Here is a 22461-nt window from a genome sequence, read left to right on the forward strand (position 1 = left end):
ATGTTATCCTAGTAAATTACCCATTTCCAGGATTATGAAAAATAACAGAATAGACAAGTTAGAAACATTTTTTAGTGTTTTCATATCCACATTTGCAGAAAAGCTAATAAGTTGCTTCCATAGTCTTTCTATTGATTCAATTAAACCAGGTGATAATTTGATTTATTACAGAAATAGTATCTGGCATTAAGAAACATTTCTTTAAAATATGCTATAATTTCAGATTTTTACTAATTCAGCAACTTTCTTAATTCAATATATGATGTTTCCAATTCCCAAGCTATTTCAGCCAAGAAACCAAAGCTATAATCAAGTGCAACCAAAAAATTCTATTAGAAATAAATCAGTCAGTCATATTTTGTTGTTTTTCTGGCCACTAACAAATGACTAATAAGATTGTCTCTCTTTTTTGTGTGTGTGCCAACTTAGCCAATTTTTCTTGGCATTAGATAGACAAGATTTTCATTTTTAACATACTCTTTTTATTGTGTAATCTACTATGATATATTTAAATATATTTAAAAATTATATCTGTGAGCTTTTAATAAAGGAATTATTTGTTTATTTGAAAGGCAGAATGACTAAGAGAGAGAGAGAGACAGAGAGAACTCTTCTTTCCAATGGTTCACTTCCCAAATGGCTGCAAAAGCCAAATATGGATCAGGCTGAAGTCAGGAGCTGGGAACTCCATCTGGGACTCCCACATGGGTAGCCAGAGACCAAGCACCAGGGCCATCGTTCACTATCTTTCTAGGCATATTAGCAGGAAGCTGTATGGGAAGTAGAGCAGCTGGGAGTTGAACTCGTACTCTGATATGGGATGCCAGCATCGCAATAGGCAGCTTAACCTACTGCACTGCAATGTTAGCCCATCACTAAGGCCTTTTATAAGCTAATGTGAACTACTCTACTATGTTCTTCTGCTCACATAGAAGCATTTTTTTTTTTTGGTAAAATAATCACAGAAGGTACTAAGTATTGATGTAAACATATTGTTTTAAAATTTCTTTTTCAATATCACAAGAGTTGGCTTGAGCACTGTGCATTAAGTTATATTTGACTTCTCTAAACACATTTCTGGTTAAAATCAAAGAATAAAATTGTTTTTAACTTTTACAATAAAGCTCCCATTACAAAGCCTGACTTCTTTTTTTTTAACTTTTATTTAATGAATATAAATTTCCAAAGTACAGCTTATGGATTACAATGGCTTTCCCCCCATAACTTCCCTCCCACCCACAACCCTCCCCTTTCCCGCTCCCTCTCCCCTTCCATTCACATCAAGATTCATTTTCAATTATCTTTATATACAGAAGATCAGTTTAGCATATATTAAGTAAAGATTTCAACAGTTTGCACCCACATAGAAACACGAAGTGAAAAATACTGTTTGAGTACTAGTTATAGCATTACTTCACACTGTACAGCACATTAAGGACAGAGATCCTACATGAGGAGTAAGTGCACAGTGACTCCCGTTGTTGGCTTAACAAATTGACACTCTTGTTTATGGCATCAGTAATCACCCTAGGCTCTTGTCATGAGTTGCCAAGGCTATGGAAGCCTTTTGAGTTCACTGACTCTGATCATATTTAGGCAAGGTCGTAGTCAAAATGGAAGTTCTCTCCTCCCTTCAGAGAAAGGTACCTCCTTCTTTGATGACCTGTTCTTTCCACTGGGATCTCACTTGCGGAGATCTTTCATTTAGGTTTTTTTTTTTTTTTTTTTTTTTTTGCCAGAGTGTCTTGGGTTTCCATGCCTGAAATACTCAGCCAGATCCGCATACCTTAAGGGCTGATTCTGAGGCCAGAGTACAAAGCCTGACTTCTGTTACGTTTCATGTGTTTTAATACTGGGACCTACAATATTTTGGTTATCAGAGACATTTTTAATTAGACAAATGGAGAGGGTAACCCTTAACATTTTCATCAGAAACGTAACATCACACAGGAAAATTTGCTTTTTAAAAAAGATTTTTTAATTTAAAAAGGCAGAGTTACAGAGAAAAGAGGAAGAAATGGGGGGTGGACACACACACACACACACACAGACAGAGACAAAGACAGAGAGATCTTCCATCTGCTGGTTCATTCCCCAAAAGGCAGCATCAGCCAGGATGGAAGCCAGGAGCCAGGAGCTTCTTCCAGGTCTCCTACATGAGAGCAGGGGCCCAATCACTTGAGACATCTTCTTCTGTCTTCTCCGGCCATTACCAGGGAGCTGGATTGGAAGTAGGGCAGCTGGGACTCAAACTGGAGCCCATAAAGAATGCCACAGCTGAAGGCAGTGGTTTAACTTGCTGTGCCACAGCTCCAATCCCAGAGAAGTTTTATTTTGCATCAAATATCCCTCAAGTGAGATTCTGTTTCCACTTCCACACTTTTGATATAATTGATTTTCAAGATTTTCCCTTTTCAAGGCAGTAAGAAATCCAGATTTCTCTGATGTGGGTGAGCTGGGCTTTGGGCTATGGCATTCTTCTCACCCAAACTTTCCAACTGCTTGATTTTCTTCTCCAATGCTGGACTCTTTCCAGGTTTCCTTAGTTCAGCCAATGACTCCACCATTTATCCAGTTAAAAATGTCAGACATCTGGAATTTAACCTTTTTTTTTTTTTTTTTTGACAGGCAGAGTGGACAGTGAGAGAGACAGAGAGAAAGGTCTTCCTTTGCCGTTGGTTCACCCTCCAATGGCCGCCAAGGCCGGCGCGCTGTGGCCGGCGCACCACGCTGATCCGAAGCCAGGAGCCAGGTGCTTTTCCTGGTCTCCCATGCGGGTGCAGGGCCCAAGCACTTGGGCCATCCTCCACTGCACTCCCTGGCCATAGCAGAGAGCTGGCCTGGAAGAGGGGCAACCGGGACAGAATCCGGCGCCCCGACCGGGACTAGAACCCAGTGTGCCGGCGCCGCAAGGCGGAGGATTAGCCTATTGAGCCGCGGCCTTCGATCCCCTTACTTCATCTTTGCCATCTCCTAAACCATTCTCTACAAAGTTTTCAGAATGATCACATTATTTGCTAATTATAATCTATATTGTTAGGATCAAATCCCAACTCCTTACCTTTGGTGTCAAGGCCCTACATAGTCTCACCACTTGACTCTCCCCTTGTTCACTGCGCTCCAGCTTTGCTATCTTTCATTTGATAAAACACAACAAGCTAATTTTCACTTCAAAACTTTCTGTTCTGTCACCTTTGTGGAGAATGTTCCACCTCCATTTACATTTTCTTCCTATCTTTCATACTGCAGTTTAAATGTTGCTTCAGACACATCTGTGACCATATGCCAACCCTGATTCTCCTTTGTATTTGCTATCATACATATCACCAGAATTATTTTTATATGTTTATTATCTGGTTTCTCTTCCATAGTTTAAACTCCATGAAAGCAAGAACCATGGTTATCTTACTGAATAGTTTATTGCATACTATCTGAATACATAGTAAGTGTTGATTTGAGGTGATTAGCTACCAGAATAAATAGGGCTAAGGAGTTTATTGCATCATTGAAAACTCAATTCATATAATTTCCAAGGAAATAACTGATAATTGCTGACATGTCTCCTGTGTCATTCACCAAGACTGAAAATACAAGAGAGAATATATAAAGAGAGAGGGAAAGAGCAAGGGAGAGAAGGAGGGGAGAGTATGTATGGGGGGGATTTCTTCCTTATTAGTCCTATTTTCTACCAAGAGGAGAAATAGGAGTGGGTGAATCTCCTTTCACTCCAAATCTTGTGTTTGGGGGGGTTGCAGGGATGACAGAAGACATTGGGCATAGTGGCAGAAAATTAGGGCTCTATTCAGGAAAAAAGAGGGTGTCACAGAGGACTCTTGAGCATAGAAATGACATCATTACAACTGTGTTTTAGGAAGACTTATTTCAACATTTAAAATAGATTGGATATTGGAGAGATGAGATGCACAGAAATGGGTTTGGAATAGAGTTGACATGAGCTGTAATAATGACTTGACCTGTAGGATGTGATAACTGGCAGAAAGAAATATGTATGGAAAAATTTATGGTGGTAGAATTTACAATTTTTGGAATTAATTGGAAGAAGAATAAGGGGGACTCACTATGTCTGAGTTCATATTACCTACCATTGGATAAAAATTATGAGTAATGTATGATGATAGCAGGAATGTATAGTTTGGAGAGAAACATAAGGGTAAGTATGAACTTCCTCTCTCTTATAAATGAGTACATATTTTACCAAATACCTGACTTTTCATGGATGCATTTTTTTAGAGGAACAAAAAATTGTATCCCTGCACCCTTCTAGGTTCTTTGGATAGGTTACAAATTAAATTGACATAAGACAGATTAACAGGAGAAAAATTTTCATCAAGTATGTATACATAGGAATCCAACAAAATATGAGATTTAAAGAAAGGTCAGAAGATTGAAGCTTATGTAGCATCTTGAGCTACAGAAAGGAATAGGGAATTGGGTCTTCTGGAGCTCAGTGGGAACTCAAGATATGGGAGGGTTAGGGGAAGACATGTAAGGTGAATAAGGCTGTCTTGTGTGAATATCAAAAGTCTCAGGCAATAAAATTTCTTTCCGAGCAGTTCTGAGAATAGGTGCTAGCCTATTGGACTTGGTATCAACGTCCAGTCTTCTTCCTGGCTGAGGTCCCCAGGGAAGGTATTTATAGTGATTGCGTTCCTTTTGGAAGATCCACCCTTAGGCAGATGAAAAGAGCCTGGAGGAAACCTCTGTCCATATCTTGTACCCCAACTGTCCTCTATTTAATCAGCATTCCAAAGTATCTCATTTTAGGGTGGCATTTTCTAAACTCCTTTAATTGTCATAATAAAGATTGTGTAACCATACTTGATTGTTCTTTACTATCATAACTACCTTTGTTCAGTCTTTTCTCCTACTTTTGTAAAGTTCACGTGGTGCTGAAAAGTCATGGGTTCAAGGCTAATAAATTAAAGCAGTTTTGCTATTAGCACATTGACATCCATGAGACACTGAAAGAATTATTGCTATTTTTACCCCCCCCCCCCAATTTTGTTCCCTGCTACGTGGACAATTAATATAGAAGCAAAGATGACAATTTTAGTACACAATGTAGTAATCCTAATTGCACAGAATCCTTGGGATTTTCACAATATTCTCCTAGGGACGAAGCAAAACTCTCTCCATTAGAACACTTTCTTACTTTTGGAAAGGTATTGGGCTGTTAAAGCCAGTTATCAGGTTAAATGACCCTAAATCAAGGGGATTGCTTTTCCCCCTAAAATAAAGCAATAATTTAAGAGGGAATCAAGACAATTAAGAGTGAATTATATACTGTGTCCCCAGTATATAGAAATTCACAAAATGAAAAAAATCAACTAGTTGCTTTAATTAAAGCTGCTTATAATTCAATAAAGTCATGATATATTTTGAAGAATTTTAGCATCTCAGATGGATTTTACAAATATAAATATAAATCAAGTAAAACATAAATTTTTATAGGCTCGGAGATACAAAGAGTCAAGTAACATTTGTAAACTGAGGTATTTATATAGTTGAGTCATAGGCACGCCACAATTCTGAGCATATGACTCAGACTTTGTATCTTATATACAATTAGTTTTAAAATGCTAGAGCATTATGCCAAAGGTAAGCACAAAGTTTACATAATTGAGGATTTATGGGGACTTCAGGCTTGCTCAATTACTTTTGAAATTTTACTCCTGAGTTTAAACTACTGTCTTTGACCAGGTCCATTAGATTTGAGTAGGCATGTTTGTATTTTAACTTCCTATTATACTTAACATAAGCCCAAATTCCTATTAACATGACCAACAAAGTTCTTGATGATCAAGCCCCAGCCTCCAACTTCATCTTCATTCACCTCCCACTGCTTTCCCCATTGCTCTTGCACTTCATTCATACTGAACTTCTTTCAGTTCTTGGAATACGAGATCTCTGTATCTGCATGGAACCACCTGCATTCCCAGCCCCAAGCCCCATCTGCCAGCACCATCCACCTCAAGATTGAGGTGGATTGTTCATGTATATCTTCTCACTGATTGGTTGGATGGCATGATGCAGAATTGAGGTGGAATTTATGGAACGAGACTGACAGAAGAACAGAAGAAGACAAATCATTGTGTGAGGATAGCTGGATGTAGTAGAAACAAATCTTGGACCACAGTTTTGGATATTCAAGGAAAAATATAAATTTAAATATGTAAATCAACAGCTGCAATTTTGGGAATTCTACACTCCCAAGCTGGTGGAAAACTTAACCTCAGTTCTGTTTCAGTATGGGATATAGTTCAAGGGTTTCATGAAGTGCCATGGAAAGTGCCTCTAGTCATGGAGTTGTCTACCTGGGTTACTTCTGCAGAATTCATTGGCTCTGTTTACACAATTCCTTGATGTCTGGGCTCCATGATGATTCCATATTTCTTTTAAAATATGAGGAATCTTTTTGAAATGACAGTTATGGACCCATCTATTTATAGACATAAGGTAGTCCTTATTTTCTGGAGTTTCATTGTCTCTGTTGTATGCTGTGTTGGTACCAGAAATATAGGAGCTTGACTTTTCAAATATGCAGCCCATAGAATTTCTCTAAGTTCCCAAGTCTTGGGACTTTGTTTTCACTAGGATGCTTCTCAAAAGTCATGTTAGGCTTCCCTTGTCTTCAAGGCACTCAGCACAAATCTTTTTTTTTTTTTTTTTTTTTAAGAGAGATAGAGAGAGGACTTCCTTTTATTTATTTATTTATTTATTTTTTGGACAGGCAGAGTTAGACAGTGAGAGAGAGAGAGAGAGAGAGAAAGCACAAATCTTTTAAAACCAACTCAGATTTTATCCAAGTTGGAAAACATATATGACATTTCCCTCCAAATGTTCCAATGACAAATGACTATCTTTCTGAGAACTGAAAAGCAGAAAATATAGGCTAAATGAACAAATTTTAATGTTTCATAAATCTATTCTGTCCATAGGAATTAAGTTTTTACCGAAACAGAGATAGGGAGTTGTGGGGAGCAACTCGGACTAGACTAAGTTACTGGAATTAAGACTTATTCTATGCATCTGCTCTCCCACAATATGGCGCTGAGAGAAAGGACCAAACAACTTCTACGCAGCTGCCTCTCACCAACTTGACTGATGAGCTGCAGGAGCTGATCCTGCTCCTGATTGGAGGAGAGCAGCGTGCTCGGCGTGTGGGTAGCAGAGTTGGGATTGGTGGAAGAGGACTATAAAGGAGGAGAGAGACAACATGCACCAGGAACATCCAGATAACATCTGAGCAGCCCCCGAGAGAGCCGGCAGGCGGTGTGCCGCTCCCCCGCGGAAGTGGGGAAAGTGGCAGGGGGAGCCGCGCCTCCACGGAGGTGGAGGGGTCGGCAGCCAACCCAGGAAGGACCAGCAGCAAACCCGGGGAGGGCCAAGCAGACAAAAGAACAGCGCAGGGTCCTGTGTCGTTCCTCCGCGAATGGGGGAGCGACAGGGAGTGTAGTTGTGATAGTTTCATTTTTTTTTCTTAATATACTATAATATTTTCCTATTGCTCTTAGGATAAAAATTGAATCCTTAATGTGCCCACTGAGATCCTGCCTCTCTAGTCTCTTCATGTACCACAGTCCCTCTCATTCTGTCTAAAAGGGCAATACTGGCATTTGATGGCTGAAAGAGGTATTCTGTCTTTCAGTACAGAGTTTCTGTACATTCCTAGATACCCCTTTGCAAGGTTAAGTCCCACTCATGCTTCAAAGCACAGCTCTACATTTTTGCAGGAATACCTTCCCTACTGAAATCTTTTATATAAGGAATTCCATGTGCATTTTCTTTATATCCCTTTTCCATGATGATTGCTTTGTCTCACAAGAAAAGAAATGAGGGGTCAGTGCTGTGGTGTAATGGGTTAGGCAGCCGCCTACAACACAGGCATCCCATACGGGTGCTGGTTTGTGTCCTGGCTGCTTCCAATCCTGCTAATGTCCTTGGGAAAGCAGTAGAAGATGGCCCAAGTCCTTGGGTCTCTGCATTCATGTGGGAGACATGGAAGAAGCTCTTGGCTCCTGGCTTTGCCCTGGTCCATTCCTGGCCATTGGGGTCATTTGGGGAGTAAACCAGCAGATGGAAGATCTCTCTCTCTCTCTCTCTCTCTCTCTCTCTCTAATTCTGCCTTTCAAATAAATAAAATAAATCTTAAAAAACCTCATCACACTAAAGATCAATTTATTTCATTAAAAAAATTAAAGAAGAGAAATGAAAGGAAAAACTACAATGAAACGCCATTTTTTACTTCTCAGATTAGCAAAACTCCAAAAGTTTGACAATACACTCTGTTGAACAAACAGGAACTCTTATGTACTGCTTCTGGGATTGTAAAACCAGAACAGTCTCTGGAGAGTATATTGAAAATAGTAATTATAAGCACACACACACACATATATATATATATATCACTTGATCAAGTCTATTTTTTGAAATGGACCATATAGATATATTTGCATATTATAAATGACATTTTAATTTATTCTCCACTGTATTTTTGTAATAGAAAATATTATAAAATATTAAATGTTAATCAAATGGGGTTATTCAAATACATTGTGATATATACATTCAGTGGAATACTATGCAGCTATAAAAAGGCAAGAAATCTTCCTAAAATACTTAAGATTCTTTATTTGTATTAACTGAAAAAGTTACATGTAGAACAAAGCATATAGTATGCCATCTTTTGTATAGGAAGGATGACAATTAAAAAATATTTAAAACTGCATATATATGTGCTCTGTTTGCATGCATATGCATAAGGAAACTGGAAAGATATAGAAGAAACTACTAACAATGACCATATTTTTGGGAACAGATGGGAACTGAAAAGAAACACAGGAAGCAGGACAGAATTTAAGACTTTAGAGTGCGGTTGGCATTGTGGCATAGCTGGTAAAGCTGCCTATGATGCAGGCATTCCATATGGGCACTGATTCATGTCCTGGCTGCTACACTTCAGATCCAGCTCTATTCTAATGGTCTGGGAAATCAGCAGAGGATGGCCCAACTGTTTGGGCCCCTGCCACCCATGTGGGAGACCTAAATGAAGCTCCTGGCTTTCGCCTGGATCCGCCTTGGCCGTTGCAGCAATCTGGGGGTAAACCAGCAGATGGGAACTCTCTCTCCCTCTCTCTCGCTCTCTCTCTCTCTTGCTCTCTCTCGCTCTTTCTCTCTTTATTCCTTCCTTCCTTCCTTCCTTCCTTCCTTCCTTCCTTCCTTCCTTCCTTCCTTCCTTCCTAACATCCTTCTTTCCTTCCTTCCTTCCTCTCTGTCTCTCCCTCTGCCTCTGAAACTCTTTCAAATAAATAAATAAAATCTTTGAAAAAAGGTCCACAAAGTAATCAAAGTATTAAATGATGTTTCCTTCTATTGATTATATTATACATACTTTTTATCATTTACCTCCTTATAGAATGCAGGATATACTAAAACTTGCTTAAGCATTATTGGATGGTTAATTATTATTTTTGTAACTGCCTGTTTTCATGGTATTCACTGGTAAATTATTGTTTCTTTCTGAAGAATTTCAGGTGCTAGCCTCTACTTTTGAAAGACATTGAAGAGCCAATTTTTAGTAACAGAAGAATCTTTTTTGTCTTGCAAAATTAAAACTCAGAGACAATAAAACAATAAAGTTAACTCAATCCATAAACAACAAATGAAAAACAATCTTTGAGATATTTTTGTGCTTAGTCTATCACTAATGTATATTTTAAAAAGAGCAATAAATGGTTGCCAATTTAGAACATAAAAACCCTGGAGGATTACCCTGTTTAGAGATATCTGAGGTATCTCAGTTCCCATAGAATTCCTCCTGAAGTATAGTAAGAGTGTCAGTGAAATCTAACTGAGATTTTCCCTTACAACTGTGATACTAGAGAAACTGTCTGTGGGCCCAACTTGAACTATTTTTTCTATAGTTGGGAAACTAATAATCAAAGAATTTAAATGATGGATGTTGTTCTTTGGTTTAGATTAATCTTCTCATTAAAAGCATAGGGATTGGGACTGGCATTGCAGTGTAGCAGGTAAAGCCTCCTTCTTACAATGCTGGCATCCCATATGGTCACAGGTTCATGTCCCGGTGCTTCACTTCTGATCTAGCTCCGTGCTAACGGCCTGGGAAAAGCAGCAGCAGATGGCCCAACTGTTTGGACTCTACCACCAGCATGGCAGATCTTGATGAAGCTCCCGGCTCTTGGCCTTAGCCTGGTCCAGTGCTGGTTGTTCCAAGCATCTAGGGAGTGAACCAACAGATGGAAGATCTCTCTGTCCAAGTGTAACTCAGATTTCAAAATAAATAAGTAAATCTTTTTTTTAAATTTATTTATTTGAAAGTCAGAGTTAAGCACAGAGAGAAGGAGAGGCAGAGGGAGGGAGAGGTCTTCCATCTGCTGGTTCACTCCCCAATTGGCCGCAAAGGTTAGTGCTGGGCTGGTCTGAAGCCAGGAGCCAGGAGCTTATTCTGGATCTCCTATGAAGGTGAAGGAGCTCAGGAATTGGGCCATCTTCTACTACTTTCCCAGGCCATAGCAGAGAGTAGGATTGGAAGTGGGGCAGCTGGGACTCAAACTGGCCCATGTGGGAATGCCATCACTGCAGGTGGTAGCTTTACCCACTATGCCACAACTCTGTCCCTTAAATAAATAAATATTTAAAAAATAAATTATGGGGATCATGTGAACATTTCCAAATCATAGAGTATAATAACATGCAATGTACTTAACATGCGTAGATAACAATTTTATTCTTTATTTCCAATTTTATGGTTAATCCTGTATATTAGATTAAGGAGGTGCCAAACACTTATTACTAACAAATTATCTGTTACTTTCATGGAAGTCATAAGCATTTATTTAGCAAATACTGACTTCTAATCTGTTGATTTTTCTATCTAAAGTCTGTAATGTCCACATGAAACAGATGGATTCAGTAGCTCTGCATAGCTTCACTTGGTATACTTACTTAATCATTTTCATTACTTCAGAAGGAATATCCAAGTCCTGGGGATTCTGACCTTGCTCATTACTGAAGCCTCCAAAACTACCAAGTATCATTCAGAACACAATAGCATCAAATTCTCTTTCTTTTCCCTCTTTCTTCTTTTAGAGAAATACATGATACAGTGTTTTGAGTAAACCAGCTTTCAAGAGGTAACTATAGAAAAATTCTCTAATAAACTTTAATAAACTCAGCACTTTGGATAATTCGGTTCATAAAAAGTAATTGGATACATTTAAACTATTCTGTGTGCTTGATTTTATGTCTTAAAAGCATCAATTCAAAGAGAAATCATAAATGAATAGACTTAATTTTATTTCCTATTTGGTCCACATGCACCACCTAGTGGTGAAGTCCTAATTTTCAAGTACAGAAGTGTGTGTGTGTGTGTGTGTGTGTGTGTGAGAGAGAGAGAGAGAGAGAGAGAGAGAGAGGAAAGAGGTATCTAACATGGGGAAAATAATTTTTATATACATTCTTAAGTAGTTATTTAGAGTGACAACACAATTATTCAACATAAAGTATCTAAGAAAACATTTGAATTTCTACTATACATATACATAGAACAGGATGTAAAGGACAGAATAACCCGTATTGTAAAGTAAAATAGGTTTCTCAAATATACATTAGCTACAGCTCTTATAATTCTGTCCCCAAATTGACATTTGTCTACTGTGTCAATGAATTTGTTGAGTCAAAAGTCAAATATTGGTAACTAAAGTAAAATATTTTAACTTTCAATAATACTAATTTTTAAAAATATGTATCTTCTTTATTAATATTCTAAGTCACAGGTCACAGAATTTTAAAACTACAGGGCACAACAGATTCTTTTAGATTAATGTACAAATTTTACAAATGTAGCAGTTGCAACTCAGAAACATCAAATTACTTGCCTAAGGTCATACTGATCAATAGTGGCTCAACTCACATAAGACTAGGTCTTCTCACTCTTAACCTAACAATAGAAGATATAAAAAGTATACTAATATGCAACAGTAAATTATCTCCGTATGGAGAGATACACCATCAGCTTAGCTATGCAGTGCTTTAAGACACTAAGATGTGAGTTAATATGTATTAGTAGGTTTTTTTTTTTTTTTGCATTTTGAGTACAAAGGAGCAATTAAAGACATACATGTATCAGAAAGTTATGGAATAGATTTTCTAACTATTAAAAACACTGTGTATAATATGGATATATGTTTCAGGGAATATTTTTCAATCTATACAACTCTGATCTGGAAAGAAGGTGTAAAAATTACCCTTTCCTCTTCTAACTACCTCAGAATCAGATCTATTTTCAAAGTAGGTACCCGTTTGTGGATTTACACATAAACCATGTTCATAGCTCCCTCTCATGACCACTGAATACTATACAAGCCTCTTTTTATTCTTGCTGTTGTATTCAACTAACAGCTCACTGGTTAAGTTTTAATTGCTTCCAATGAGGTCAGCAAAGGTATTTATCGAAAAGCGCTGAATAAAAAGGCTCCACACACACACACACAAGCATACACGCGCTCACACACAGAAAGAAAATCCTCTTGCCTGTTGATTTATGGAAACAATTATGATTCTGCTGGAGAATTTCTCAGCTGAGAAATAGTTTGTAGCTACAGTAGAGAGGCTCAAGTTGCACAAGGCAGACAACAGACATGGAATTCTTGTGTATCCAGCTGTTATAAACAGAACAAGTAAGTTACTGTTATTTGTCTTTAAAAACAATGCTGAATGTTTTTCTAAAAGTTTGTCTCTTTCTCTGGTTTTAGTGTTGAAGGGAAAAGTAAAGTGACCAGATTTCTGAGCTATGTGAATATATAATTATGCTGTAGAACTTATGTAAAGATAAAGCTGAAGTTCTGCAGGGAACTCCTGACACTTAACTTGAAAATGTGGGCTGTTTAGGAGAAAATAACTGAAAATGTAAAAGCATATAATAAGGAAATCCAGGAAAAGCATTTATATTTTGTTAACAGTAACTGTATAACTTAATTTAAATAAATAGCTGTAAGTACAGGATGTTTCTTACAAAATAGCAACCGGAATGAATGGACATATTCTCATATGAATTCTTATATTCTTATATGAACAGTCAAATTCTTATTTGTCTCTATTAATGCACAGTTTTTATAAATCTACATGTAGAATGGTAAAGATGCTGACATCCTCTATGAAAGCTGTTTTAAATGTATCTTTGTACTATAAGTTACATTGCATGTTATAATACTATTTAGCCACTGAAATTTATACATAGTATTTTTATCTTCCTTTTCTTCTCCCTTCCCCATTCCCAATCTCTCATTATAAACAGAAGCCAAGTAGCAAACAGCATCGCAGCAACTGAGTTTATTACAACCTGTTTTTATAAGGATATATCAGAGTTACTTAAGGAGGAATCCTATATTTTATCAGGAACTAAAAGGATAAGTCTAACATTTGGAAAGAGCAACTACTCTTTCTTAAATCAATCTGCAATTCAAAGATAGGAAGAGGTCAATGACCTAGGAATAACAATCAACTCAAGATTTAATTTTCATTATGTTATTCATGAACACCCGGAGCACTACACTATAATGCACAAATGGATACTGACATGGATCCTGCCAACTTTGCTCTACAGATCATGCTTTCACATTATCTGTCTAGTGGCCACTATATCTTTAGCTTGCAATGACATGACTCCAGAGCAAATGGCTGCAAATGTGAACTGTTCCAGCCCTGAGCGACATACAAGAAGTTATGATTACATGGAAGGAGGGGATATAAGAGTGAGAAGACTTTTCTGTCGAACACAGTGGTATCTGAGGATTGATAAACGAGGCAAAGTAAAAGGGACTCAAGAGATGAAGAACAATTACAGTAAGTAACGTCTTTTGTTTAAAGCACTGCTTATGAACTTTAACAATCTGTTAAAGGATCAATTTTCAGGGGACATGCTTTCTCATTTTCCTTTTAAAGCAATTAAGTGAAATGTCACCTAATTCTTTAACTTGAGATAGTTGAACTATGTCCTTAAAAATATCCTCTAGAACAGGGAAAATATTATTATGAATATTATAAATATTATATTTGAATTGATAACAAAAGACAATTTGAAAATAAATGTTGCATGTCCTAATCTCAAAATGCTCACAAATAAAGCAAAATGTAAAATATATTATTCACAATGAAATGTGATTTATAATTTTCTAGCAAAACTCATTAGGGAATGTCATATAGTACTAAGTAAATGCTCACTAAAACTACTTATCACTCCTGTGAGAAACAAAATTCATTTATTTTTATTGATTTGATTTCATTTCAAAGAATATTTCATGATGTAAAATACTTAAACTGTGTTTAAAAATGCATTCTTATCCAATTGTGTGTAGTTATGAAACAGAAGGGAGTCTATGGTATCCTTATCCAGTCAAGTCATAATGAACTTATACAATTGCTTAATTATATACCTACACAGAAAAATAGATTTCTTCTAACATTTTCTTTAACCAAATCTTCTATATCACACAAGTTATATGTTGCCTTAAGATAAACATAAGTGTGAGGAAATAAAAATGAATTGGAAGAGATATTAATTCAATGATTTCCAGTTGAAAAGATATATTCCCCAAGGATCAGTTTTTCTATTCATGATGAAATTTTAAGGGATGGGTTTTTCATTTAACAGGATTAGTAGCCAATTTCAATAATATTAAATTTAGTGGGGCAAAATATATCTCAACATACACATTAAAGATTTAAAATATCTCAATGAACATGAATTTTTGTTGCATTACTAGCACTAGGACAATGTTAATGGTACATATTTTATAATGTGTGTGTTAAAGTCAGTTATAAAGGAATACATGGGAATGATGGTGTAAACACACATACCTAGAACAGTGCCAGGCTTGAAATAGTTACTTAAAACTTTTGCTGTCTGTTTACTGAGTTGCTTTTAGGCTTCTTACCTAATCAGCCAATAAATTTCCATTGTCAAAGTGAGAGATCTTTAAAATTATAATTGATACATGATGTTAAGGCCATTTAATGAATTAAGTTATGGTTTTATTATTATTATTGGCATTAATAAAGGTATGTTAATTCTAGAAGATTGTTCTAGTTATACTGACTTTTAGCTAAGCAAATGAGTATTTGGAGGAAGTTTTATATAAGCAAAAGGATTTGACTTGTAGACATCAATGTATTCACTGAGATTTGTCATAGTTAATGGAGTCTAGTGGAGATGATAGTACTCTGGTGGACTTATAACACGTAGGTCCAATTCCTGTGTGTGAATGACTTTGGTATAATCTCTTAGTTTTTGTAATGTTCAATTTTTCCATTTTTAAAACATGGGATGTATACAGATGATTTCTAAGGTACTTTCTAACTCTTATAGTCTATTCTGTTCTAAACTACATAACATACTACATAAATATGAAGAAACCTAAGTATCTATTTTATAATTATCACACACAACAAATGAGATTAAATATTATCTGATGGTAAGATCAACTGTTGGAACTATTGTCAAATTGTAGTAATGAATGATCAAACAAACACTACAGAATCCTATGTAAAGGTAGTTCCTTTTGAATGCTTTTAACAAATAATGAAAAGTAAAAACTTAAATGTAAAACTCAGTGGAAGTGAATAGTATGTGTAAGTATTTGAGATAAAAATATCTACAATTGGAATTAATTCACATACATAAATCACCCATAAATTTTATGTTAAAATTTCTTAAAATCATGAAACTAAGGTATTTATATACATAAACAAAGGGTTAAAGTTATTTTATATTTTGAGACACAATTTAATGCTAGCCTGGAGTAATCATAAACTCAATTTGATTAATATTTTGTATTCTAATATTAGTTCTGCAATAACAAAGTTATGTCATTATAAATTAGAATGTCATATGTACTAAAAAGACATGGTATGCATTACATAAATAATTCTTACCTACAAGCTTTTTCATAATATATATATATATATGTGTGTGTGTGTGTGTGTGTTATGCTTTCTTGATATGGTATATTATCCTGGAAAAGGAAACTTCCATTAGGATTCTTTAAGTAAACTCTAAAATTATTGTCTATGCTGTTATGCTTTTTAAGAGTCAGTAAGATTTTTACAAAGCTAAAAAGAGGCTAAGGCATTTTTAAATATAGGAAATAGTAAGGTATAGAAGAAAATATTTCAATGAAGAAAATATGGAGAACAATTTATTAGAAGGAAATTGTCATTTCCTATTACTTATGTGGCAGTCTTACTCATTTAAAGAATGCACATAAACATGCAAATTGATAGATGTGAAATTGAAGCCATTATGTTAGGAAAGCTAGGTACAAGGAAAATACTTAGCAGAATTTGGTTAAAATACTCAAAGAAGATGAAATTACAAAACCAGAAGATTATTTACAGTTTTCAGTTGCTAACTGAATGAGCAAATGAACAAAAGACATTTCCTTCCCTTGGTCATTAAAATGGGAGTAAAAGGCAATTGGATTGCCTGCTAGTGGATGAATTCAGAAAGTAGAGATCAGAATCAAATTCCGAATTTCATTATTAATGTTTTGATAACCTACATTTTTAAGAGGTTGTTGATCTTTGGGGGTCTTTTAATGTACATTTGGAGGTAAATACTTTAATGTCTTAGATGATAAAAGAGGATGGCATGCATGTGAAACATAATTGTTCTCTCTGTTAACATAAGAAAGTCCCCACCCAGTCCATTCTCATGGCCTGCTTTGAATGAAGCGGGAAATAACCTGAGGATGTTGATGTGTCTCAACAATGGCTCACTTCACCAGAGAAGCACAACTCCTGCATAGCAGTGTGGTTTATAAGATACTAGTAAATATGGCCTGGAGCTAGAGAAATTAGTCTGGATGTACCATTCTATTTCCAGAAGGGGTTGTGCTGGGGTAATTAGACGAAGGGCAGGGAGGAAGGAAAGGGGAGTGGTGAGGGGGGAGGTGATTATAACTGCTCATGTCTCACATCAATTGAGAATTTAAAAAATTACTTAAAGCATCCCAGAGAATGAGGATCTTACTGAACTTCAGTCTTAGCTGATTGCAGTATTGTCTGTTGAAATATTTAAAGTTTAGATTAGACATGAACAAACTGCAGAAAGTATACCAAGAAACCCAACAGAAATAAAACTTGAATTAGTAGACCTATAAATAAGGACTCACAACACAGGTGAGAGGATTCATGAGAGACCAAGAGAAGTTGGACTACATTTCTACTCTTGGGGCTTGGAGAAGAGAAGACTAGAGACTAGTCTAAGGATTGCACATTACTCTCACCCAGGAGGCAGAAAGCCTCTCCTCTAAACTTGTTTTGTCTGTGGGTCCACATTTAGCTTTAGATTAGGTTTCTATGCAATGAACCTGGAACCTTACTCGAACTAGTAACAAGGATAATAAAAGCATAAAATGTCCCTCTAAAATGCTCATCCAAAATGAGATAAATATTCATGTTCTCTGCAGGAGAGCGTTGATAACATAAAGGGACTGGAAATGAAAGGTCAATACTTCTACTTCCGTCAAAGTTCTCCCCTTGGGGACAAGGCTGGAGGGCAAACTTAGGTAATTACTGGACCAGGCATCAACCAGCAGACTGAGACAATCACTCCACACCTGACAGAAATAACATTACTGTCTATGTTGGGAGCTGAAGTGCTGAGTGAGAGATGGCAACACTGCACGGGGCATCTGACAACTGCCCTGACAGATGTGGAATTCAGAACTTAATCCCTCGAGATGATATTCTTTTTTGGTATCTAATTACCAAAAACCTGTGCTCTTCAAAACCATACTCAATATTACTCACTTCTTCTAAGAAGAAGTCCTTGTCGTAAACCATTGCTTCAAGAGAAAGTATGCCTCACATGGATATAATTGAGCATTGCTAGTTCCATTGCAAGAAAAGGGTTAGCCATTCTGAAAACTGGCCAGTCATTTGGCAACATTCTCTTTTGGATTGTTAGACTGTGATGGGATATGGCCTAACAATTGGCAAAAAGCAAATAAACACAGTGCTGTTGAATTTGACTTTGTCCACAAAATCTTCAGCAACTCAACTGTCAACAATTCTTTGGATAGGCTCCCACTCAACAGTAATCTCTGTTAATAGCTAGCAAATACGCATATCACCTATGAATATGGAGTTGGAAAACCTGCTTATGTTCCAAATATCTTAGTAAGTTATCTAAAAAAGTAATAATTCATGTTATCAAATTTTAAAAATGTAAAGGTAATACTGGTTTTTAAAACACCAGACAATATGGAGTATATCTAAGAAGTTGAACCAAAATCCTAGAAATTACTGATAAGATGGAATCCTTATTGGTCTGGTGAACTGAATTCCCTTAAGTAACTTGTCAAGGTATTAAATTATGGAAGATGGACAAATCACTGTGGAGTAGATTTGGAAATATTAGCTATTCTTAGAAAACTCTAATACTACTAATTATTTTTCATTTCATAATCTACATTTTTTCTCTCTATCATATGTGACACTGATAAAATGATAAGTTCATTTATTGCCACAGGCACATTTCTTATAAATTCTGATTTCTTTTATGAATCCAAGTCTAAATTGACCATTTCTATACCGCTATACCACTTTCATTTCCATATCAACTCAGAACATCTGATCATGGTTTTTTTTTTTTTTTTTTTTTGACAGGCAGAGTTAGAGAGAGAGACAGAGAGAAAGGTCTTCCTTCCCTTGGTTCGCCCCCCAAATGGTCACTACAGTTGGTGCGCTGCGCCGATCGAAAGCCAGGAGCCAGGTGCTTCCTCCTGGTCTCCCATGTGGGTGCAGGGCCCAAGCACTTGGGCCATCCTCTACTGCCCTCCAAGGCCACAGCAGAGAGCTGGACTGGAAGAGGAGCAACTGGGACAGAATCCGGCACCCCAACCGGGACTAGAACCTGGGGTGTCGGCGCCACAGGTGGAGGATTAGCCAAGTGAGCCATGGCGCCGGCCTGATCATGTTTTCTTGTGACTCAGCCGTATGACAACTCTTTAGTCTATAGTTTAGAGAATTCAGGGGATCAATGAACTGGAGAGTACAAGAAGTCATCTGTTAGATATATGTTAAGACGTTGCTTTACCTACATTTTTCTATTTCTCAGCCTACATATTGTTAATTAGCTTGGGAACTTGAAAAAAAGAAAGAATTCCAATTCTCACCAAATTGACCTGATGTGCATCAAGAATTTTAAAATGTCCCCAGATAATTCTGACATGCTTAAGGCTGAGAATCACTGGACTAGAGGATAACATTACATTACTAGGGAACTCACAGCTCAAGTTAATCAATCTCATGAGGCAGGGAGGATTCAGTCATCAGTATCTGTTAAAGTTCTCCAGGGATCTTAATGAAAAGCTAAGATTGCAAGCCACTGTTAACGGGACCAAGAATTCTGATGAAGCACGGGCTTCCTCAGGTTTCCTGGGAATGTTCCAGAGCCCTTAGAGGGCTTCAGAGTCAACTTGTACACTAGAGGATTTTGAAATACGCTCAATCAGGAATGTATCTCTGAATTATGTGCCGAGGGAGTTCTTCTGGGCCCATCTGACCTCTCTGATGAATCTGAGGTTTCAATATTTGGTGAACTGACCTGAAAATAAATGTGATGACAGATCTGTAGCTACTATGAGTTTAAAAGAAAGATGTTTTGGTGAATGAGTTTGCTGCAGGGGAGAATAGTTCCTGTGCTATAGTCCGACAATGACAGACAGGTCTGAATCTCTTCCACTTTCATGTGGCACTGCAGCAGGGGCCTGTAGTTCAACCATCCATTCCAATGTACTCAGAACTTAAATAAACCACTTCTGACTGTGAACACAGATGACACTAAATTACACTTTCACCACTTATGGCCACTTTACAAATTTCAAAGGCAAAAATTCAGACACAACTTCCAGCATAGAAAACCAAGTGTGGAGGGAAACCATTAGTTTAGAAGATCTATCCAGATTAATGAAATGGACATGAAATCAGAAGTTTGTCATAAGATTGGGATAATGTACATTAAGGCAAGTATTTATTTTCTAAGGGCTCTAGCTCTATTACTTTGTATGAAATGATTTCTGGTATTAAGGTCAGTACTTCTTCATATTTTAATTTTATATATGACACATAGACGAAAAAGGAGGAATTTTGTATACCTAAGTAATATAGAGAAAAAAAGAACTCTTGTTAAGTGAAATTGAGCTTTAGTATGAACTAGTGTGGTTTAGAGAGGGAGAGAGGTGAATTATCCAACACTCAGATAAGGCCTTATCTTTCAGGCAGATAATATTCTCAGAGGGAAAAAGTTTGATATTTATTGTGGATAACTGACCCTAAAGACTACCCAGTTGTTCCAGTCAAGTTCCTTGCAGAAGAAAGTAAACACTTACTGGAGTGGTCATTAGTACTTGACAGAGCCATTAGCTCATGTCTGTTTAAATAAGAAGAAAATATCTTTGTGAACAGGAGGGAAAAGAGCAAAAGAAGAAAAAAGGAGGAAATTATATAAAAATTAATAGGTTTTAAATCCTCTATAAACTTAAAGTTCAAAGAATTCTTATAAGATAGAGCTCTAAGTTTTTTTGGATGCATTTAATGAATTAGAGCAATGGAATGCAATGGGTGGATAAGATGATTGAGGGAGAATTCTGAGATCAAACAAAACAAAATCTCTAAAATTCATGAGAGGCCAAAGATTTAACTTGAGATTGTAGTAACAGTGTGCAAAGAGGTTGAAATAATAATAATATATTATTGCAGATATTATTCAAGTTGGAGGCTTGAATCTATTAGCTAATTTTGTGCCTCAAACTGATAATCTTTGCTAATTTATCAGAGTACTCTAAAATTTGGCTTATTTCATGATAAATGTAATACAAAAGAAATGCAGATTTGAACTACTTTAAATAGCATATTTTCATATTCTATTATAATTTCATATCATGCATAATCCCCAATTTATGTACCTAGTTGAACTTTATATGTAATAATAGATAATATTGAGAAAATGACTTGAGACCGAATTCATAATCAACTCAAATTTGAATTTATGCCTATTTTTCTTAAGGAAGTATTTCCAAACTGTGTTTCTTAGAACACTCATGTCCCCTGAGATATTAATGGTGTTTCCTGAAGCACAGTTTCTGTGGCTAACCAACTGGGAAATATTAGCTTAAGTAAAATTGAACAAGTTTTTTTAAATTGGAATTTCTCTTAACCTATATTACACTAATGTGAATTAGAAAGCTTCCCCAAATTTATTTGACCACAGAACACTATGTGTGATCCCATTCCCATTCCCAGCCCCTGGTTTGGGTAGAACATTTACCTTTCATTAAATTTCAATTTGACAGATATTGTTTGTGATCTGTTTTTGTTGTAGCCAAGAACTAAACCAAGCTGACACTCAGTTGCTTGACCTAAGTAAAATGGTTATAAAATTTATCTGAAATAATATTCTAAGAATGAACTTGAACCAGGCAATTATGCCAAAACCAGGATTCTCTATAAAAATTTCCAACTATTAGGGTGGTTTTTTGGGCATAGATGCTGGACTGAAACCCAGAGATCTGTGGTGGAACTTCAGCCTAATTTGAAGTTCTTTCTGAGTTCAGAGCAGTTTAATAGCACCATTCTCCTAATCTGACATGATGCCCAATAGCTATTATTTGTGCAACCTATAAACTGACCAAAAACATTTTCCATGAAGAACCTAAAAGTGTTTCAGGGTCCTAACATCATTGAAAAGCTATTTTTATATGGACCGCAAACAATTAAACTTTGTTTTTCAAACAAAGTTGTTTGAGCAGAAGTTGTAGTTATTTTAATTATATGAATAAAAACAAGTTTTCTCTACTGGAAAAACACTATTTAGAAATTAGAAATCTAATATAACCTGATGAGAGGACTATAAATTTAAAGAACTAATTTCTATATCCTCTGAAGAGTTCACTTATTTGAGATTTTATTATTTTTCTTAAACCTTTAAATTATTTTGATTAGCACTTAATAATTACACATATCTATGAGGTATAGAATGGTATTTCAACACATCTATACAATGTGTAGTGGTAAAATCAAAATCAAAGTAATTAATTAAACTTTACTTTTTTTAAATTTATTTGACAGGTAGAGTTAGACAGTGAGAGAGAGAGAGACAGAGAGAAAGGTCTTCCTCCCATTGGTTCACTCCCCTAACGGCTGCTACGGCTGGTATGCTGTGCTGATCCGAAGCCAGGAGCCAGGTGCTTCTTCCTGGTCTCCCATGGGGTGCAGGGCCCAAGCACTTGGGCCATCCTCCACTGCCCTCCCAGGCCACAGCAGAGAGCTGGACTGGAAGAGGAACAACCGGGATGCCGGTGCCGCAGGCGGAGGATTAACCAAGTGAGCCACGGCGCCGGCCCCATAGAGTTCTTT

General features: G+C 36.5%; 2 protein-coding genes across 4 annotated transcripts in view; one reads left to right on the top strand and one right to left on the bottom strand.

Annotated features, from left to right (window-relative positions):
* FAM227B (family with sequence similarity 227 member B) overlaps positions 1-22461 on the bottom strand; it is a 256763-nt gene that overhangs the window by 60779 nt on the left and 173523 nt on the right. The window lies entirely within an intron of this gene.
* The window catches only part of FGF7 (fibroblast growth factor 7), a 75876-nt gene continuing 65827 nt past the window's right edge, over positions 12413-22461 (top strand). Inside the window, 2 exon segments of one of the 3 annotated variants that reach the window (NM_001195837.2) lie at positions 12413-12722; positions 13340-13887. In NM_001195837.2, the coding sequence (NP_001182766.1) occupies positions 13602-13887 (286 nt within the window). In that variant the 5' untranslated portion in view covers positions 12413-12722; positions 13340-13601. 3 annotated transcript variants of the gene reach the window in all.

Source organism: Oryctolagus cuniculus, chromosome 12 (assembly GCF_051225735.1).
Source record: "Oryctolagus cuniculus isolate XC-2025 breed Fujian yellow rabbit chromosome 12, ASM5122573v1, whole genome shotgun sequence".
In the NCBI taxonomy this organism is placed as follows: domain Eukaryota; kingdom Metazoa; phylum Chordata; class Mammalia; order Lagomorpha; family Leporidae; genus Oryctolagus; species Oryctolagus cuniculus.